The 19,097-nt window shown below is 38.8% G+C and overlaps 2 protein-coding genes and 1 long non-coding RNA gene across 3 annotated transcripts; 1 reads left to right on the top strand and 2 right to left on the bottom strand.

Moving 5' to 3' along the window:
- Window positions 1-3,600: 3,600 nt before the first annotated feature.
- Window positions 3,601-5,076, top strand: LOC119488219. Its single transcript, XR_005206896.1, has 2 exons — window positions 3,601-3,793; window positions 3,887-5,076. It is a non-coding gene; the product is annotated as an uncharacterized LOC119488219 (long non-coding RNA).
- A 361-nt stretch (window positions 5,077-5,437) lies between these two features.
- Window positions 5,438-15,236, bottom strand: LOC119488494. The gene is made up of 12 exons (XM_037770218.1): window positions 14,716-15,236; window positions 14,483-14,633; window positions 14,206-14,338; window positions 13,693-13,959; window positions 13,437-13,589; window positions 11,138-11,404; window positions 8,581-8,847; window positions 6,975-7,113; window positions 6,742-6,892; window positions 6,488-6,620; window positions 5,975-6,241; window positions 5,438-5,870 (listed from the first exon to the last, which is right to left on the bottom strand). Exons 1-12 carry the CDS (start codon window positions 14,774-14,776, stop codon window positions 5,712-5,714), a joined length of 2,148 nt encoding a protein of 715 aa, XP_037626146.1. The 5' UTR covers window positions 14,777-15,236; the 3' UTR covers window positions 5,438-5,711.
- Window positions 10,616-12,190, bottom strand: LOC119488217 (granzyme B(G,H)-like). Its single transcript, XM_037769655.1, has 5 exons — window positions 12,130-12,190; window positions 11,896-12,046; window positions 11,640-11,772; window positions 11,138-11,404; window positions 10,616-11,034 (listed from the first exon to the last, which is right to left on the bottom strand). Exons 1-5 carry the CDS (start codon window positions 12,188-12,190, stop codon window positions 10,930-10,932), a joined length of 717 nt encoding a protein of 238 aa, XP_037625583.1. The 3' UTR covers window positions 10,616-10,929.
- Window positions 15,237-19,097: the final 3,861 nt, after the last annotated feature.

The raw sequence follows: 19,097 nt of genomic DNA, 5'->3' as shown, positions 1-19,097 counted from the left end.
CTTTTTATGTCATTCATCATTCACTTTTATATTTAGGACACTTTCGGCCTCTTGATTTAGTTCATTCTGGACCATTTTAGACCTCCTTTCCTCATTGTTTATGAATATTACTATATATTAAGTGACTTTTGTTAGATTGATTCAATAAGTGAAGAACACAGATGTCACAACAAGATTATTTAGTGTCACTGTGGCCATGTGGCTGCTTTGGGTCATTCTATCAACCCTCTGAGACCCACAATAGACATGTTTTAGTCTTTTTTTAGGGGGGTACAGGAGTCTTTAGGGGGAGACAGCAGGTCAACAGTAGATGTCACATAGAAGTGGTGTACATCATCTGAAAGCTGGGAAACTGAAGGTTAATTTGAGATGCAGCTCCACTGTGTGTCAAGTTGTTCTAGTCATAAATCAGAAGTGAACATTAATTAATGTAATAAATTAATTAATTAATTGAAATGATTGTCACTATTATTTGACAGCAAGTGGTCTACAGGAGCATTAAAGCCTGCAGGCAACACTTGCATTATTATTTGCTCTTGAGAGCCCATCTTGTTGAGGGGCCTTTAGTTAAAATCTATTTTTAAGGCCTTAATGACTTCGGGATACATTGTTCTTAAATCGTACATTTTCCTACATAAATCAAGCAAATGACATACACAGTAGGACTGTCACTTTTTATTAAGATTTGAATATTTGTTCAAACGTGGGAAAAAAGCATAGACTGTATATATGAAGTGGACGTAGTCACTGTGGCGCCATCCATTGGTTTGTGGACTGCCGTTTTGAAGCCTCGAGTTCGGCATTTTGGCTGTCGCCATCTTGTTGTTTTGCAACAAGAAGTGACACGAGATGGTGGAGCTAATGGTGCCTTCAAATGACCTTATCTCCCTGTTTGTGGATACAACTCGGTCACAGCTGGTTAGCTTTTTATTGCATTAATCTTACAAGTGAAGCACACAGATGCAACAACATTATTGTTTGGTGTGGAAATACTCAGCACAGCACATGAAACATTTCTCTGAAATCTGTAGCAAACTAGATGAACCACATAAACCACAGTTTCCAGGTTCAGGTTTGAGTGTTGTTCTCACAGTTGTGAAACTAATGATCAGCGGGAGAGCACAAACATACACAGATCGAGCCAGAGAAATCATTACCTTGCTTTACATATGACATTATATAGTATATAGTATGTAAAATGCTCACTTCCTGTCATGTTTTGTAATGATTTGGTGAGAGGATTTGTCATGTAACAAGTCATGCATTCACGCTTATTCATTACACAAATCTGACTACATTTCTCAGTGTTTTCTCTTCACAAATCTATATTCAGATACAGCTCAAATATACATAAATACAAGCTGTTGCTGTCTGGTTTTACTCAGCAGAGAGGGCCTGAGTAAGACCAAAGAGTTGCATAGTTTCTTTTTGACCATCGGTGGGCGCCACTCCATCAGTTTATGTTACGTCTGCACCCTGCAGTGCATTAAAAACCTCTCTCAGTCAAAGCCAAACAACTGAGTCATCCTTCTGAGTGAATCTGTTATATGGGTCATTGTAGCCTAGTGTTTCTATGTTAGCAAGTGCCTATCTGTCTTTCTGCTAGACTTAGTCATTCCTAAATATGCCCAGTAAGCCCAGTTTAATTTACAATATCTTTCTCTTAGCAAGTCTTATTTGTTGCCACAGTGGAAATATTTTGCTAATAAGTTGAAAGTGTCTCCGGACGTCTTTGGACAAGTAGCCAAGATTCACAGAATGTAACTTTCAAAGATGAAATGAGCCCAAATATAGTCTGAAAATGTCAAAGAAAATCTGAGGGGCAAAACTCATTTCTTTTAAGATTAAAAAAAGTTATTTTTATAAAATGGTCACTATATCCTAACAGTAGTGCATGAGACAGGTAATCTGCAAGAAAAATAATGTGCCTTAATGTGCTCCTAATGGCATCTGCAAGATTTCACAGACCGGAGGAAAACAACCAATCAGAGCCGAGCTGGAGCCTTGCCGTCTCTGAGCAGCTGTCAATCACTCGCGAACTCCGATCAAATTGTCAAACTAGGCAGCGCTGATCAAATATGAATCAATATTCTGTTACTGTAATGTCTATTTCTCGCCTCAAATGTATTCAGAAACATCTTCTAGTGTACTGTTTAGCTGTAAAATGAGAAAGTTTGTGAACCGGCAGCCATTTTGAGATCAGTTCAGGAAACACCAAGCACCGCCCACCAGCCGGAGCAAACTTTCTCATTTTACAGCTAAACAGTACACTACTAGATGTTTCTGAAAACATTTCAGAAATAGCCATTACAGTAACAGAATATTGATTTATATTTGATCAGCGCTTTCTAGTTTGACCGTTTGATTGGAGTTTGCGAGTGATTGACAGCTGCCTCTGTTGAATGAACAACCAATAGCCATCTCTCTGATTGGCCAAACTCTCCCATCACAGGCTAGATTTTTTAAAGCCTGAAAACAGAGTCATGAGGAGGTGCAGAAGTCTTGAATCACAATACGCTGAAAGGTTATTGTGGAATTTTTTCCCAATGTTGCCAAAAATCTTCTGCCCACTGCAGGTTTAATTATGTGAGTACCGGTAGGCTACATGTCTGAAAAACAAAAACATATTTGTTGTAATTTGTTTGTACATGTAAAAATATGTTTTTTTTTATGACAATACTGTAGCGACCCTGGTCAATGAAGCTACCAGGCAGGAACTGGGTTAGCTGGTACTTTATTCCTCAGCTTGAACACAGGTTACTGTGGGCCGTAACCAACGCCAAAACAACAAAACTAACTAGTTTACAGCGTGCTATCTGCATTAGCAACTCACTTCTCATCTCCCGCCTCTCGTCTCCCGCACACACCTACCAACTCACCGGACCAACAACAACCCTCCCTCCTAAAGCCTCGGCCAATCACAGGTTGCTATCTTCACAAATCACTGTCAATGCTGCGTTCGCTGACATCATGTAAACCTGACTTACTACAGTAACAGAACTTGTAACTTAACAGTGGACCCCACATCACCCAGTCGTTACAATACAAACAACAAATCTTGTTAATCCAGGACAGCTATTTCCATATGTTGCATTTCAATTACGAATGTTCATTTCTGAATATGGACTGGCTCAGTAATTCCTTTTGAATGATAATCTTGCTGTTGTTTTGTGAAGCAACTGAAATTTTCAACGTTTTGAGGAGTCCTTGAACTTGTCTGGGTGGGTGAGAGGGAGGGACTGAATTGAACGAGTGAGAAAAGCTAACTGACGCCGACCGGCACCCTGTCAGAGACTACAACGTTTCTCTTCCTGTTTCAACCCGAAAAGCCAACACTAGGATCAGCAATGTTTCATGGAGAGACCTTCGTCTGGTCAGCTAACATTACTGCCAAGCAGGTGAAATATAGAGTGATATTGTGGTTTTAGCTGACGTGTGTCGCCTCACTGTGTTGAGCGATGCTCGTTCATGTCTATTTAGAGCGAGCAAGCGCGAGCTCGACGCTGACTTTCGTTGACTTAACGGCCACTTAGGTGTCGCTGTTCACAAGCATTTCTGAAAGTTACAAGCAGTCCCTTTTAAAGTTCGGTAAAGTTACTGTTTTGTATTGTTTTGTTTTACCATGTAAAACGAAATTGAGCATTGTTTGGATTTTTTTTTCTATTGGTAATTTCACTTAATTGGCGCAAACGCGGTAACGATGCAGTGGACTGTTGCTAGCTAGCTAGCTAACGTTAGCTGGGATGAGAAGAGACTTATGTGTGTGGGAAACACATGTTACACCCGTTTCTGAGTGAGTATGGTCTTTATCTGTAATCTGAGTTCATATGGACATGTGTACTGTAGTTAAATAGAGTAGGGACTCGTTATTTTTGTGGATTTCTAGATATTTTGCTTCGGATGCTGCTGTACACTGCTGCAGAGAGATGCCACTTCTCATAGGAGCCTATGTGCCACACGTACTGTACGTTGACAGAGTGTTTCTCCATTGCACCATATTGGACATGGCTGGAAAGAGGGGTTGCAAAACTGTTTGCCAACAGACGTCTGAGTTCCCAAGGACCAGTGAGTACTGACCTAACACTTTTCATCTGGATTCAATTAAGCTCCAACATGCATGTCAGAATGGGAGCCTAACATAGACTAGAGTTGCCATAAAGTCCTGGGTATTCAAGACTCTATTTTTGTTTTCATTTTATTATCATAAGGTGACATGCCCTGCCGTGTCTGTTACTACATTTACATCTTGGTGTTTTGTATTTCCTCATGTTCCTCATGTTGCTCATACTGTGACATGTTAAAGTAAACACGCCCACTTTATGATAATCACATGCAGTTGTGGGGTAAGTCATAAGTCAAGTCAGCACACTGACACACTGACAACTGTTGTTGCCTGTTGGGCTTGTGTGTATGATTTCACTCCCAAGTGCTGTAAAGATAAAAGGAAAATAAGGATTAGTTAATGTTGCATTTGTAGATCAGAGACTAATAACCAGATGTGGTAATCTCACCGTGAAGTCCAAGACATGCCAGGAGATGAAAAAGCAGAAACCTGTGCAGTGCATGCATTATTCTGGCAGCAAAGTCAACCTGTTGTCTTTGAGGTGTCAAGTCGACCCTTTTATACCGCAGTATGCTCAGTGAGCGACCCTGTGGTTTTCATCTTCTTCACCAAGACTTCTTTAGCTGCTTCCTCTGTGTGTTTGCAAGCTTTTATTGTCTTATAGTGATGAGTGCATGCGGTCAGTAAAGAAATGAGTATTGCCATTGTCACAGTAAATGTAAAGCATGTGGTTCAGCAGCCTCAGCAGCCTGAAGCACGTACAAACATTATGTGATCAGCATGGGATGAGTTTTCACACAGTTTGTAACGTTAACCCATTTATTCTCTTTATATATTTGATGTCATTCAATATCTTCAGTTTTCTTTTTGTATCTATGGCACTTTAAGTATCTGACAACCTCTGTATTTTTATTATTTGGGAATTCTTTGACCTTCTCTCTCTGTTTGAATAAGTCTCTCTTCAAAGTACATATTGAACAGACAAGAAATGTGCGATTAAATATTTTAATCGATTGACAGCCCTGATTGTTTTTTATACTATACAACCTGACAACTGCTGCAGCAACTATTATATTATGATAAAGAACAAGATTTCTAGCTGGAGGATACTATACTCAGGTCTCCACAAGTTTAGAATGACTCGCCTTGGCCCTCATCTTTTATGTAACCACAAGAAAGAAAGTACAGTATTTTCCATTTTCCATTGAAGTTTTATTTTAACTTCAGACTGACACTGACAGGGCAACTTAAACACAACAATACCTCCTCTAATCATAATGAAAATTGTATTTATAGAGCACTTTTAAGCAAAAAGTATACATTTTTAAGGCATAAACAGATTTAATTACAAGAGCAAAAGGTAGAAAACAATGATTATTGTATAGCATTTTTATTGAAAAGAAAAATACATATATACAGTGTGTATATACAGTATATATATAAATAAACAAACAAACAATCAGCCAGCTCATGATAAGAAAGGAAGTATAGCAGTTGTTAAGAAAGGCCATTCTGTAAAAGTGAGTTTTGAGACTTGATTTAAAGGCAGCGACGGTGTCAGCGGACCTGATGCTCAGTGGAAAGCTGTTCTAGAGCCGAGGAGCCAGACAATACAGTACAATAAAAGTATGCTGAATTGTTAAATTTATCAATAGTTTTTCTTGAGAGTCTTTTTGATCCAGGAAAGGTATTTTGATATATTTACGTAGACGTTCGATACATTTGGGTAGTTACAGTTTTCTCTGAGGTTGAAAGAGACAACACCAACAGCCTTCTTGTTGCACACCAGAGGACCACCAGAATCACCCTGTGAGGAGGAAGGAGTTTCATTTGTTTATTCAATTTCTAAGACTAGAAACCATTTAGACTAGAAACCAGTTGATATTTTTTGTGAACGGATAGAAAACGTACCTGACAGAATCCCTTGTCTGTGCCATATCCACCTGCACAGATAACATTGGCAGGAAGACTAATTTCCTCATGACGCCATTGCTTCTTACAGTCCTCCGGGTTAACGACAGACACATCCACCACTTGCAGCACATCAACAACGTCACCACCAGTACTTGTGTAACCCCATCCAGCTACGTGGCACTTTTCATTATCTTTTAACTCAATCTTAGTCTCTGGAAGCTCAATCGGTTTTACTGTTTTGTCCAGTCGAGCTTTCCTAGACAGCTGGAGACACACAAAATCACAAAGTGAACATTAGTAGATAGCAAGGACCAATTTACAGCATACTTATTATCCTTCTTTAGACCTCAAGTTAAAAAGGAATTGGTGGAAGATGGAGCTGCCTTGAGTGTTGATATTAGTGCTTTGCTGTTTTACGGTTTTGGGGGGATTAAACAGAACATGAAAGTAAGAGATTTTAGAGTAAAATGCTTCACCTGAGATTGTTAGACTGATTAAATATCTACTTACTTTGAGGATCATGATGTCATCCCCTTTTTCGACATTCACATAAGATGGAAACTTCCATTTCTTTACATCGTATTTCTTTTTCTTATCAACCTTCTTGAGATTGTGGGCCCCAAGAACGACACTTGTAGGATGCCTGAGAGAATGATCATTGAGAGGTTGTCAGTAGTGTTTCTTTAGTTGTGCTGACAAAATTAATTTTTTGGTTTTTACTTCTCATTACATGGTTCAAATATTGCTGATAGAGGAAAACTCACTGGTCATCACAGTGTGCAGCAGTGACCACAAAGTCTTCATTGATGAGGAATCCTCCACATACATGATGATTGCTTCTGTTCTGCACCGAGGCCATATACAGCATTGACTTCTCCGGGGCTTTTTGCCCATGTATGATTTCACTCCCAAGTGCTTTAAAGATAATAGGAAAATAAGGATTAGTTAATGTAGCAGTTGTAGATCAGAGACTAATAACCAGATGTTGTAATCTCACCGTGAAGTCCAAGACATGTCATGAGATGAAAAAGCAGAAACCTGTGCAGTGCATGCATCATTCTGGCAGCAAACTCAACCTGTTGTCTTTGAGGTGTCAAGTTGACCCTTTTATACCGCAGTATGCTCAGTGAGCGACCCTGTGGTTTTCATCTGCTTCACTAATACTTCTTTAGCCGCTTCCTCTGTGTGTGGGTGTGAACTTTAATTGTGTTATAGTGATGAGTGCATGCGGTCACACAACTTGCGATCTTTAAGGTTGTATCGGGCTCAGTTTTAAAGCTAGAGTGAAGATGATCATATAAATCATATGAAACTACAAAACCTAATGAATCCGTCGGTATTAACAAAGTCATGCTAGCTTGTCGCAAAGGAGGCTAAATAACGCTCCAAACTTTCGCTAAATTTTGGTGAGAAAAAACTGGCATGGCCATTTTTAAAGGGGTCCCTTGACCTCTGACCTCAAGATATGTAAAAGAAAATGGGTTCTATGGGTACCCACGAGTCTCCCCTTTACAGACATGCCCACTTTATGATAATCACATGCAGTTTTGGGAAAAGTCATAGTCAAGTCAGCACACTGACACACTGACAGCTGTTGTTGCCTGTTGGTCTGCAGTTTGCCGTGTTATCATTTGAGCATATTTTTATGCTAAATGCAGTACCTGTGAGGGTTTCTGGACAATATTTGTCATTGTTTTGTGTTGTTAATTGATTTCCAATAATAAATGTATACATACATTTGCATAAAGCACTCCCATGTTGATAAGAGTATTACATACTTGACAAATCTCCCTTCAAGGTACATATTGAACAGATAACAAAAGTGTTATTAATTTGCAATTAAGTATTTTAATCGATTGACAGCCCTAATTGTTTATGTAACCACAAGAAAGAAAGTACAGTATTTAACATTTTACATTGAAGTTTTATTTTAACTTCAGACTGACACTGACAGGGCAACTTAAACACAACAATACCTCCTCTAATCATAATGATAGTTTTATTTATAGAGCACTTTTAAGCAAAAAGTATACATTTTTAAGGCATAAACAGATTTAATTACAAGAGCAAATGGTAGAAAACGATAATTATTGTATAGCATATTGAAAAGAGAAATACATATATACATATTTATTAATAAACAAACAAACCATCAGCCAGCTCATGATAAGAAAGAACGTTTGTCAGCTGTTAAGAAAGGCCATTTTGTAAAAGTGAGTTTCGAGACTTAATTTAAAGGCAGCGACGGTGTCAGCCGACCTGATGCTCAGTTGAAAGCTGTTCTAGAGCCGAGGAGCCAGACAGTACAGTACAATAAAAGTATGCTGAATTGTTACATTTATCAATAGTTTTTCTTGAGAATCTTTTTGATCCAGGAAAGGTATTTTGATATATTTACGTAGACGTTAGGTAAATTTGGGTAGTCACAGTTTCTTTTGAAGTTGAAAGAGACAACACCAACAGCCTTCCCGTTGCACACCAGAGGACCACCAGAATCACCCTGTGAGGAGGAAGAAGCTTCATTTGTTTATTCAATTTCGAAGACTAGAAACCATTTAGACTAGAAACCAGTTGATATTTTTGTGAACGGATAGAAAACGTACCTGACAGAATCCCTTGTCTGTGCCATATCCACCTGCACAGATAACATTGGCAGGAAGACTAATTTCCTCATGACGCCATTGCTTCTTACAGACCTCCGGGTTAACGATAGGCACATCCACCACTTGCAGCACATCAACAACTTTACCACCAGTACTTGTTAAACCCCATCCAGCTATGAGGCACGTTTCATTATCTTTTAACTCAATCTCAGTCTCTGGAAGCTCAATCGGTTGTACTCTTTTGTCCAGTCGAGCTTTCCTAGACAGCTGGAGACACAAAGTGAACATTAAAAGCTAGCAAGGACCAATTTACAGCATACTTATTATCCTCCTTTAGACCTCAAGTTAAAAAATAATTGGTGGAAGATGGAGCTGCCTTGAGTGTTGATATTAGTGCTTTGCTGTTTTACGGTTTTGGGGGGATTAAACAGAACATGAAAGTAAGAGATTTTACAGTAAAATGCTTCACCTGAGATTGTTAGACTGATTAAATATCTACTTACTTTGAGGAGCATGATGTCATCCCCTTTTCCGACATTCACATAAGATGGAAACTTCCATTTCTTTACAACGTTTCTCATTTTCTTATCATCCTTCTTGAGATTGTGGGCCCCAAGAACGACACTTGTAGGATGCCTGAGAGAATGATCATTGAGAGGTTGTCAGTAGTGTTTCTTTAGTTGTGCTGACAAAATTAATTTTTTGGTTTTTACTTCTCATTACATGGTTCAAATATTGCTGAAAGAGGAAAACTCACTGGCCATCACAGTGCGCAGCAGTGACCACAAAGTCTTCATTGATGAGGAATCCTCCACATACATGATGATTGCTTCTGTTCTGCACCGAGGCCATATACAGCATTGACTTCTCCGGGGCTTTTTGCCCATGTATGATTTCACTCCCAAGTGCTTTAAAGATAATAGGAAAATAAGGATTAGTTAATGTAACATTTGTAGATCAGAGACTTATAACCAGATGCGGTAATCTCACCGTGAAGTCCAAGACATGTCATGAGATGAAAAAGCAGAAGCCTGTGCAGTGCATGCATCATTCTGGCAGCAAACTCAACCTGTTGTCTTTGAGGTGTCAAGTCGACCCTCTTATACCGCAGTATGCTCAATGAGCGACCCTGTGGTTTTCATGTGCTTCACCAAGACTTCTTTAGCTGCTTCCTCTGTGTGTGGGTGTGAACTTTAATTGTGTTATAGTGATGAGTGCATGCGGTCACACAACTTGCGATCTTTAAAGTTGTATCGGGCTCAGTTTTAAAGCTAGAGTGAAGATGATCATATAAATCATATGAAACTAGAAAACCTAATGAATCCGTCGGTATTAACCATGTCATACTAGCTTGTCGCAAAGGAGGCTAAATAACGCTCCAAACTTTCGCTAAATTTTGGTGAGAAAAAACTGGCATGGCCATTTTTAAAGGGGTCCCTTGACCTCTGACCTCAAGATATGTAAAAGAAAATGGGTTCTATGGGTACCCATGAGTCTCCCCTTTACAGACATGCCCACTTTATGATAATCACATGCAGTTTTGGGAAAAGTCATAGTCAAGTCAGCACACTGACAGCTGTTGTTGCCTGTTGGTCTGCAGTTTGCCGTGTTATCATTTGAGCATATTTTTTATGCTAAATGCAGTACCTGTGAGGGTTTCTGGACAATATTTGTCATTGTTTTGTGTTGTTAATTGATTTCCAATAATAAATGTATACATACATTTGCATAAAGCACTCCCATGTTGATAAGAGTATTAAATACTTGACAAATCTCCCTTCAAGGTACATATTGAACAGATAACAAATGTGTTATTAATTTGTAATTAAGTATTTTAATCGATTGACAGCCCTAATTGTTTATGTAACCACAAGAAAGAAAGTACAGTATTTAACATTTTACATTGAAGTTTTATTTTAACTTCAGACTGACACTGACAGGGCAACTTAAACACAACAATACCTCCTCTAATCATAATGATAGTTTTATTTATAGAGCACTTTTAAGCAAAAAGTATAAGAGCAAAAGGTAGAAAACGATAATTATTGTATAGCATATTGAAAAAAAAAATACATGTATACATATATATTAAAAAACAAACAAACCATCAGCCAGCTCATGATAAGAAAGAAAGTTTGTCAGCTGTTAAGAAAGGCCATTTTGTAAAAGTGAGTTTCGAGACTTAATTTAAAGGCAGCGACGGTGTCAGCGGACCTGATGCTCAGTGGAAAGCTGTTCTAGAGCCGAGGAGCCAGACAATACAGTACAATAAAAGTATGCTGAATTGTTACATTTATCAATAGTTTTTCTTGAGAATCTTTTTGATCCAGGAAAGGTATTTTGATATATTTACGTAGACGTTAGGTAAATTTGGGTAGTCACAGTTTCTTTGAAGTTGAAAGAGACAACACCAACAGCCTTCCCGTTGCACACCAGAGGACCACCAGAATCACCCTGTGAGGAGGAAGAAGCTTCATTTGTTTATTCAATTTCGAAGACTAGAAACCATTTAGACTAGAAACCAGTTGATATTTTTGTGAACGGATAGAAAACGTACCTGACAGAATCCCTTGTCTGTGCCATATCCACCTGCACAGATAACATTGGCAGGAAGACTAATTTCCTCATGACGCCATTGCTTCTTACAGACCTCCGGGTTAACGATAGGCACATCCACCACTTGCAGCACATCAACAACTTTACCACCAGTACTTGTTAAACCCCATCCAGCTATGAGGCACGTTTCATTATCTTTTAACTCAATCTCAGTCTCTGGAAGCTCAATCGGTTGTACTCTTTTGTCCAGTCGAGCTTTCCTAGACAGCTGGAGACACAAAGTGAACATTAAAAGCTAGCAAGGACCAATTTACAGCATACTTATTATCCTCCTTTAGACCTCAAGTTAAAAAATAATTGGTGGAAGATGGAGCTGCCTTGAGTGTTGATATTAGTGCTTTGCTGTTTTACGGTTTTGGGGGATTAAACAGAACATGAAAGTAAGAGATTTTACAGTAAAATGCTTCACCTGAGATTGTTAGACTGATTAAATATCTACTTACTTTGAGGAGCATGATGTCATCCCCTTTTCCGACATTCACATAAGATGGAAACTTCCATTTCTTTACAACGTTTCTCATTTTCTTATCATCCTTCTTGAGATTGTGGGCCCCAAGAACGACACTTGTAGGATGCCTGAGAGAATGATCATTGAGAGGTGTGTCAGTAGTGTTTCTTTAGTTGTGCTGACAAAATTAATTTTTTTGGTTTTTACTTCTCATTACATGGTTCAAATATTGCTGAAAGAGGAAAACTCACTGGCCATCACAGTGCGCAGCAGTGACCACAAAGTCTTCATTGATGAGGAATCCTCCACATACATGATGATTGCTTCTGTTCTGCACCGAGGCCATATACAGCATTGACTTCTCCGGGGCTTTTTGCCCATGTATGATTTCACTCCCAAGTGCTTTAAAGATAATAGGAAAATAAGGGATTAGTTAATGTAACATTTGTAGATCAGAGACTTATAACCAGATGCGGTAATCTCACCGTGAAGTCCAAGACATGTCATGAGATGAAAAAGCAGAAGCCTGTGCAGTGCATGCATCATTCTGGCAGCAAACTCAACCTGTTGTCTTTGAGGTGTCAAGTCGACCCTCTTATACGCAGTATGCTCAATGAGCGACCCTGTGGTTTTCATGTGCTTCACCAAGACTTCTTTAGCTGCTTCCTCTGTGTGTGGGTGTGAACTTTAATTGTGTTATAGTGATGAGTGCATGCGGTCACACAACTTGCGATCTTTAAAGTTGTATCGGGCTCAGTTTTAAAGCTAGAGTGAAGATGATCATATAAATCATATGAAACTAGAAAACCTAATGAATCCGTCGGTATTAACCATGTCATACTAGCTTGTCGCAAAGGAGGCTAAATAACGCTCCAAACTTTCGCTAAATTTTGGTGAGAAAAAACTGGCATGGCCATTTTTAAAGGGGTCCCTTGACCTCTGACCTCAAGATATGTAAAGAAAATGGGTTTCTATGGTACCCATGAGTCTCCCTTTACAGACATGCCCCACTTATGATAATCGCATGCAGTTTTGGGAAAAGTCATAGTCAAGTCAGCACACTGACAGCTGTGTTGCCTGTTGGTCTGCAGTTTGCCGTGTTATCATTTGAGCATATTTTTTATGCTAAATGCAGTACCTGTGAGGGTTTCTGGACAATATTTGTCATTGTTTTGTGTTGTTAATTGATTTCCAATAATAAATGTATACATACATTTGCATAAAGCACTCCCATGTTGATAAGAGTATTAAATACTTGACAAATCTCCCTTCAAGGTACATATTGAACAGATAACAAATGTGTTATTAATTTGTAATTAAGTATTTTAATCGATTGACAGCCCTAATTGTTTATGTAACCACAAGAAAGAAAGTACAGTATTTAACATTTACATTGAAGTTTTATTTTAACTTCAGACTGACACTGACAGGGCAACTTAAACACAACAATACCTCCTCTAATCATAATGATAGTTTTATTTATAGAGCACTTTTAAGCAAAAAGTATAAGAGCAAAAGGTAGAAAACGATAATTATTGTATAGCATATTGAAAAAAAAAATACATGTATACATATATATTAAAAAACAAACAAACCATCAGCCAGCTCATGATAAGAAAGAAAGTTTGTCAGCTGTTAAGAAAGGCCATTTTGTAAAAGTGAGTTTCGAGACTTAATTTAAAGGCAGCGACGGTGTCAGCGGACCTGATGCTCAGTGGAAAGCTGTTCTAGAGCCGAGGAGCCAGACAATACAGTACAATAAAAGTATGCTGAATTGTTACATTTATCAATAGTTTTTCTTGAGAATCTTTTTGATCCAGGAAAGGTATTTTGATATATTTACGTAGACGTTAGGTAAATTTGGGTAGTCACAGTTTCTTTTGAAGTTGAAAGAGACAACACCAACAGCCTTCCCGTTGCACACCAGAGGACCACCAGAATCACCCTGTGAGGAGGAAGAAGCTTCATTTGTTTATTCAATTTCGAAGACTAGAAACCATTTAGACTAGAAACCAGTTGATATTTTTGTGAACGGATAGAAAGCGTACCTTACAGAATCCCTTGTCTGTGCCATATCCACCTGCACAGATAACATTGGCAGGAAGATTAACTCTCCTAACACTCCATTTGTTCTTACAGTCCTCCGGGTTAACGATAGGCACATCCACCACTTGCAGCACATCAACAACTTTACCACCAGTACTTGTGAAACCCCATCCAGCTACGAGGCACTTTTCTTTATCTTTTAACTCAGTCCCAGTCTCTGGAAGCTCAATCGGTTGTACTCTTTTGTCCAGTCGAGCTTTCCTAGACAGCTGGAGACACACAAAATCACAAAGTGAACATTAGAAGATAGCAAAGACCAATTTACAGTATACTTATTATCCTTCTTTAGACTTCAAGTTAAAAAAGAATTGGTGGAAGATGGAGCTGCCTTGAGTGTTGATATTAGTGCTTTGCTTTTTTACAGTTTTGAGGGGATTAAACAGAACATGAAAGTAAGAGATTTTACAGTAAAATGCTTCACCTGAGATTGTTAGAGTGATTAAATATCTACTTACTTTGAGGAGCATGATGTCATCCCCTTTTTCGACATTCACATAAGATAGAAACTTCCATTTCTTTACAACGTTTCTCTTTTTCTTATCAACCTTCTTGAGATTGTGGGTGCCAAGAACGACACTTGTAGGATTGCTGAGTGAATGATCATTGAGAGGTTGTCAGTATTGTTTCTTTAGTTGTGCTGACAAAATTAATAAAAATTCAAATTCTTTTTATTTTTGGGGGATTTGACTTCTAATTACATGATTCAAATATTGCTGAAAGAGAAAAACTCACTGTTTATCACAGTGAGCAGCAGTGACCACAAAGTCTTCTTTGATGAGGAATCCTCCACATATATGATGACCGCTTCTGTTCTGCACCGAGGCCATATACAGCATCGAATTCACCGAGGCTCTTTTCCCATGTATGATTTCACTCCCAAGTGCTGTAAAGATAAAAGGAAAATAAGGATTAGTTAATGTAGCATTTGTAGATCAGAGACTTATAACCAGATGTGGTAATCTCACCGTGAAGTCCAAAACATGTCAGGAGATGAAAAAGCAGAAACCTGTGCAGAGCATGCATCATTCTGGCAGCAAACTCAACCTGTTGTCTTTGAGGTGTCAAGTCGACCCTTTTATTCCGCAGTATGCTCAGTGAGCGACCCTGTGGTTTTCATCTGCTTCACTAAGACTGCTTTAGCTGCTTCTTCTGTGTGTGGGTGCGAACTTTAATTGTCTTATAGTGATGAGTGCATGTGGTCAGTAAAGAAATGAGTATTGCTATTGTTACAGTAAATGTAAAGCATGTGGTTCAGCAGCCTCAGCAGCCTGAAGCACGTACAAACATTATGTGATCAGCATGGGTTGAGTTTTCACACAGTTTGTAACGTTGACCCATTTATTCTTTTTATATATTTGGTGTCATTCAATATCTTCAGTTTTTCTTTTGTATCTGTGGCACTTTAAGTATCTGACAACCTCTGTATTTTTATTATTTGGGAATTCTTTGTCCTTCTCACTGTTTGAATAACACAGATTAATCTTAAGTGATCTTTAGTTAGATGCACTGAAGAGAAAAGCCAAATTTCTTTGTTATGGATCTACTTTTTAGTTGTGACTTTCTGGGCTGTTGGCTTTTGTCCCTGCGATGTTGCACCAAAACTAAATGAGTAACAGAAACCGCAGTTTCAGCTTCAGGTCCGAGTGTCGATATTTTCACAGTCATAAGTATGAAACTAATGCTCTAAAGTCACGTGGTGACTGAATGACTGACAGCTAGAAGTCTAAAGGAGCATCATGACTCACCTGTCAGTGTTTCTCTTGACCACAGTGGAACATGTTAGTGTTTATAAAGTATGAGGTAAAATAAGTAAAATGTGAAGAGGAGGCATCACTCAACTAAATGTATTAATCAGACACATGAGAAAGGTTTCAAAGCTTGGAAGCATGCAGAAAAGAGCAAATGGATCCACAATAGCTTTTCCCAGTGCTTTCTGCAACTCAATCCAACATCAATAGGTTGAATTACTTGCTATAACCCGCCATGTGCATCAACACAGACTTATTTTGCATGAATCCATTTTCCTTCACCAGTCATGTTCATTTAGAATCTACGACACTTTCATTCTCTCAATTTGATTCATTTTGGACCATGTTTGTTCTTCACTTGCTTTTTGTGCATACTACTATGTTGCTACAACAAATGATCTGAATAAACAGATTAAGCGGAAAACACAGACGCATCACCAGTATTCTGTCGTGTGTATCTGCATGATACAAACCACAACCCAAACATTTCTTTGAATTGTGCGACAATCTTGAAGAACCACAGAAACCAGTTTCCAGCTGCATGTTTGAGCATTGATGTTCCCACAGTCGCAGTTGTGAAACCATAGCTTATTGATTTTATCATTATTTTGTAGACAGCGGAACATGTTTTGAAGTGCCATAAAACATCTTTTTAATTGTGGATACTGAAGGCTTAATGCAATCCATAAACACTAGCTGGATTTGTGTTGTACTCAATACGGCCTTTTAGGTGCAGGCAGAGGTCAGAGTCTCTGCACCTCAAGCAGCGATAGAAGACTAGTACTACTTTAAACTTACCCTGCAGGGGTTTTGTGAATATTAAAATTGGCCCCAACATTACCAGCCGTAACATTAAAGTGATGTACACATGACTGCATCAATAATTATAATCCAATAATAATATGTACAATACTTAGAATTTTATTCCACAGATGTTTCTGAAGATATAAAATAACAACACGTTTTCATCCCAGCTCGTCACATACTGACGCTTTGTCAGACCGCTCTGCGTCACTTTTTCTGTAGCACTAAACACATGCTTAACAACCCCCTCGGCCCCACTTTTCGGTCGCAGTAAACACGTGCTTCATGTTGTGAAATGAAGAAAAACACATGCTTAGGTTTAGGCAACAAAAGCACTTAGTTAGGTTTAGGAAATACACAACATGGTTGGGCTTAAAATGACTGCGTTTGTACAGTGCAAGCGTGACTTGACATTGTGGACACGGGACACAAACGAACAGCTGATTACGAACAGCGGTCCCCTGGATGAAAGCATGTGTTTGTTGGACCCATCCACCTCCCCAGCCGCCCGCCCTGTGTGTCTCTTTCGCTCTTTATAATACGTCACCACATTCCTGGCGCACTTTCCCTGTGCGTTTACTGGTGCTGCAGATGGGTTTACGTTGTATTTAATGGAAAGCCCGGCATGTCTCATACTGCCGTGAGAGGGTGCCTTGTATGGCGGTATCGAATGCCGATGGCCGTGACAAAGCGTCTGTATTTGACGCCCTGGGAATGAGAATTGGCTGAATATAAATATTTTAATTTATTTTTAGTATTTATTATTTTATTTTTTATTAGTTTTTTTTTACCTCATCGTGTGAGATTTTCTCACAGTTTTAATATTGTTCAAAATATAATCTTTCCACTTATTAATCAGTCATATTTTTGAATCTTTGGAGACAAATAATGTCTTGAGTATTATACTCATATTGTAAAACAATAATTTATTATATCAAACGTTTAATTTGCCATTTGTTTGACACAAACTACACAACATTATCCGTGTAAAGCTTTAATATGATGACTTATTTCTGCGTAATTACAGTTTATTGCCAGCCGGTGGCATCTGTGTCCTGTGCTGCTATTTCCATGCTCAGCTTTGCCATCTACTCTACAGTGGATACCTGTTTTATCATGCCAATTTTATGCATTTGCATAACACACCAGCTATTGTTCCAAATTAAAGCATAGTTAAAAAATAATATATACATACCCTACACAAAATCTCAATACTCACTACAACAATAAACATTTGTACCACTTTTAATCTTAGTGGATTTGGTCATTTGGTACATTTGAGTGTAACTTTGATGGGGAGAGGGGTGACAGGAAAATTAAGTTTGATGCAAGTCTTCCTACATTATGTTGTCTCTTTCTATATCTACATGATCAATCCATCGATCGATACATCCATCAAGTGTAACATCACTTGCGGTATGCATCATCTCAGCTGTTAGTGTTACTCCGTTAGTACTTCCAGATATCCAGCAGAGCGTGCCAGAGTTCAAAACAACACTTTAAAAACTACTCTGCTTTTTCACCATCAGAGGGTGCTGCTTCTCCATCAATACAAATCTAATGTTAAAGTCACAAATTGAGCTGTCCGATGAATCTTCCTAACAGCATCTGTCTGCCCTCTGTGCCACATTAAAGTCAACTCCCTCACTTTAAGCAATCATCCCACTGTGTCATCCCACTACAAATACATGGGGTAGTGTCTCATGGTTTGTGACGTGGGATTAAGTGGGACAGTGATATATGAAAAGGAGCAATCCTTCTCAGGACTGTACCCTACTTAAAATTAGATATTTGTATGTTATAATTAGCACATTAGAAGAAGGTATAAAATAGGTCTGACATGGAAGCATGCAGCAAAGTCCAAAAAGATGCAGAATATTTAATTCTGTGCTACAGAGATGTCCATATCAGTTCAACATCCTAAAGAAGGCAACCAATAGCCTGATATCTGATTATGTGTTGCAGCTACACCACATAATCAGATAAAAACATAACATTTCAAATGCTTAAAGGTGCTAAAATCAATATCAGGAGCATTTATGTTGATATGTAAAGATATAGTGGAGTAATGAAACAGAGAATGAAGTCACTCTCCCTCTGTGTGTGCTGTAATCAGAGCTTTTCTGTGCTTTGTTTTCATGGTGGGCCGGCCTCGTATGCCTTTTAGTGCATGTTCGTGCATGTGAGCGAGTCCCACTGGCTAGCTCACGACCGCCGCTCTGCACTGCACTCATACGGCGGTTACAGTTTTCACAGAAACGTAGCACCCACCCTCCGGTTCCCCCTCAGGTTAACACTGTTAGCACTGTTACCGTTGTTTGCACTATCCGTGCTGTTAGCACCATTGAGAGCCGTGAGGAGGCAATAGATATGCTCTGAATTCTGTATAGAGTACTTTTAAAATCAAAATTTCTCATAAACAGCAACAGAATCTTCCTGGTTCGAGAATGAAACATAAGACCTCAGAGCCTCAGAGGCCTGATCAATTTGAGTTCTCAGGGCTGCAGCCACTGAGTCTGGTGCTGAGGCTGGGGAAGTGCAGGACAGGATGGGAGAAAGGTACTAGATAGCTACTGCATTGTTTTGATTTCTGTAGTGGTCATGTTGGTGTTAATGTAAATGTCAGTATAGGGTTGAGATTGATCTGTCTGCCTCTGTGTTTGAGCAGGAAACTTTTAAAGATTGTTAGAAAAGTGATGGACACCTTATGTGAATATGTTACTATGGCTGGAATTATGAGCTGAGGGGGCCTACTCTACATGTAGACATAGAAACATTGAGGACGATTTTAGAGG

This window comes from Sebastes umbrosus, chromosome 5 (genome assembly GCF_015220745.1).
Source record: "Sebastes umbrosus isolate fSebUmb1 chromosome 5, fSebUmb1.pri, whole genome shotgun sequence".
NCBI classification, from domain to species: Eukaryota; Metazoa; Chordata; class Actinopteri; order Perciformes; family Sebastidae; genus Sebastes; species Sebastes umbrosus.
The sequence above is the reverse complement of the archived record's forward strand: the minus strand, read 5'-3'. Positions and strand labels throughout refer to the sequence as shown.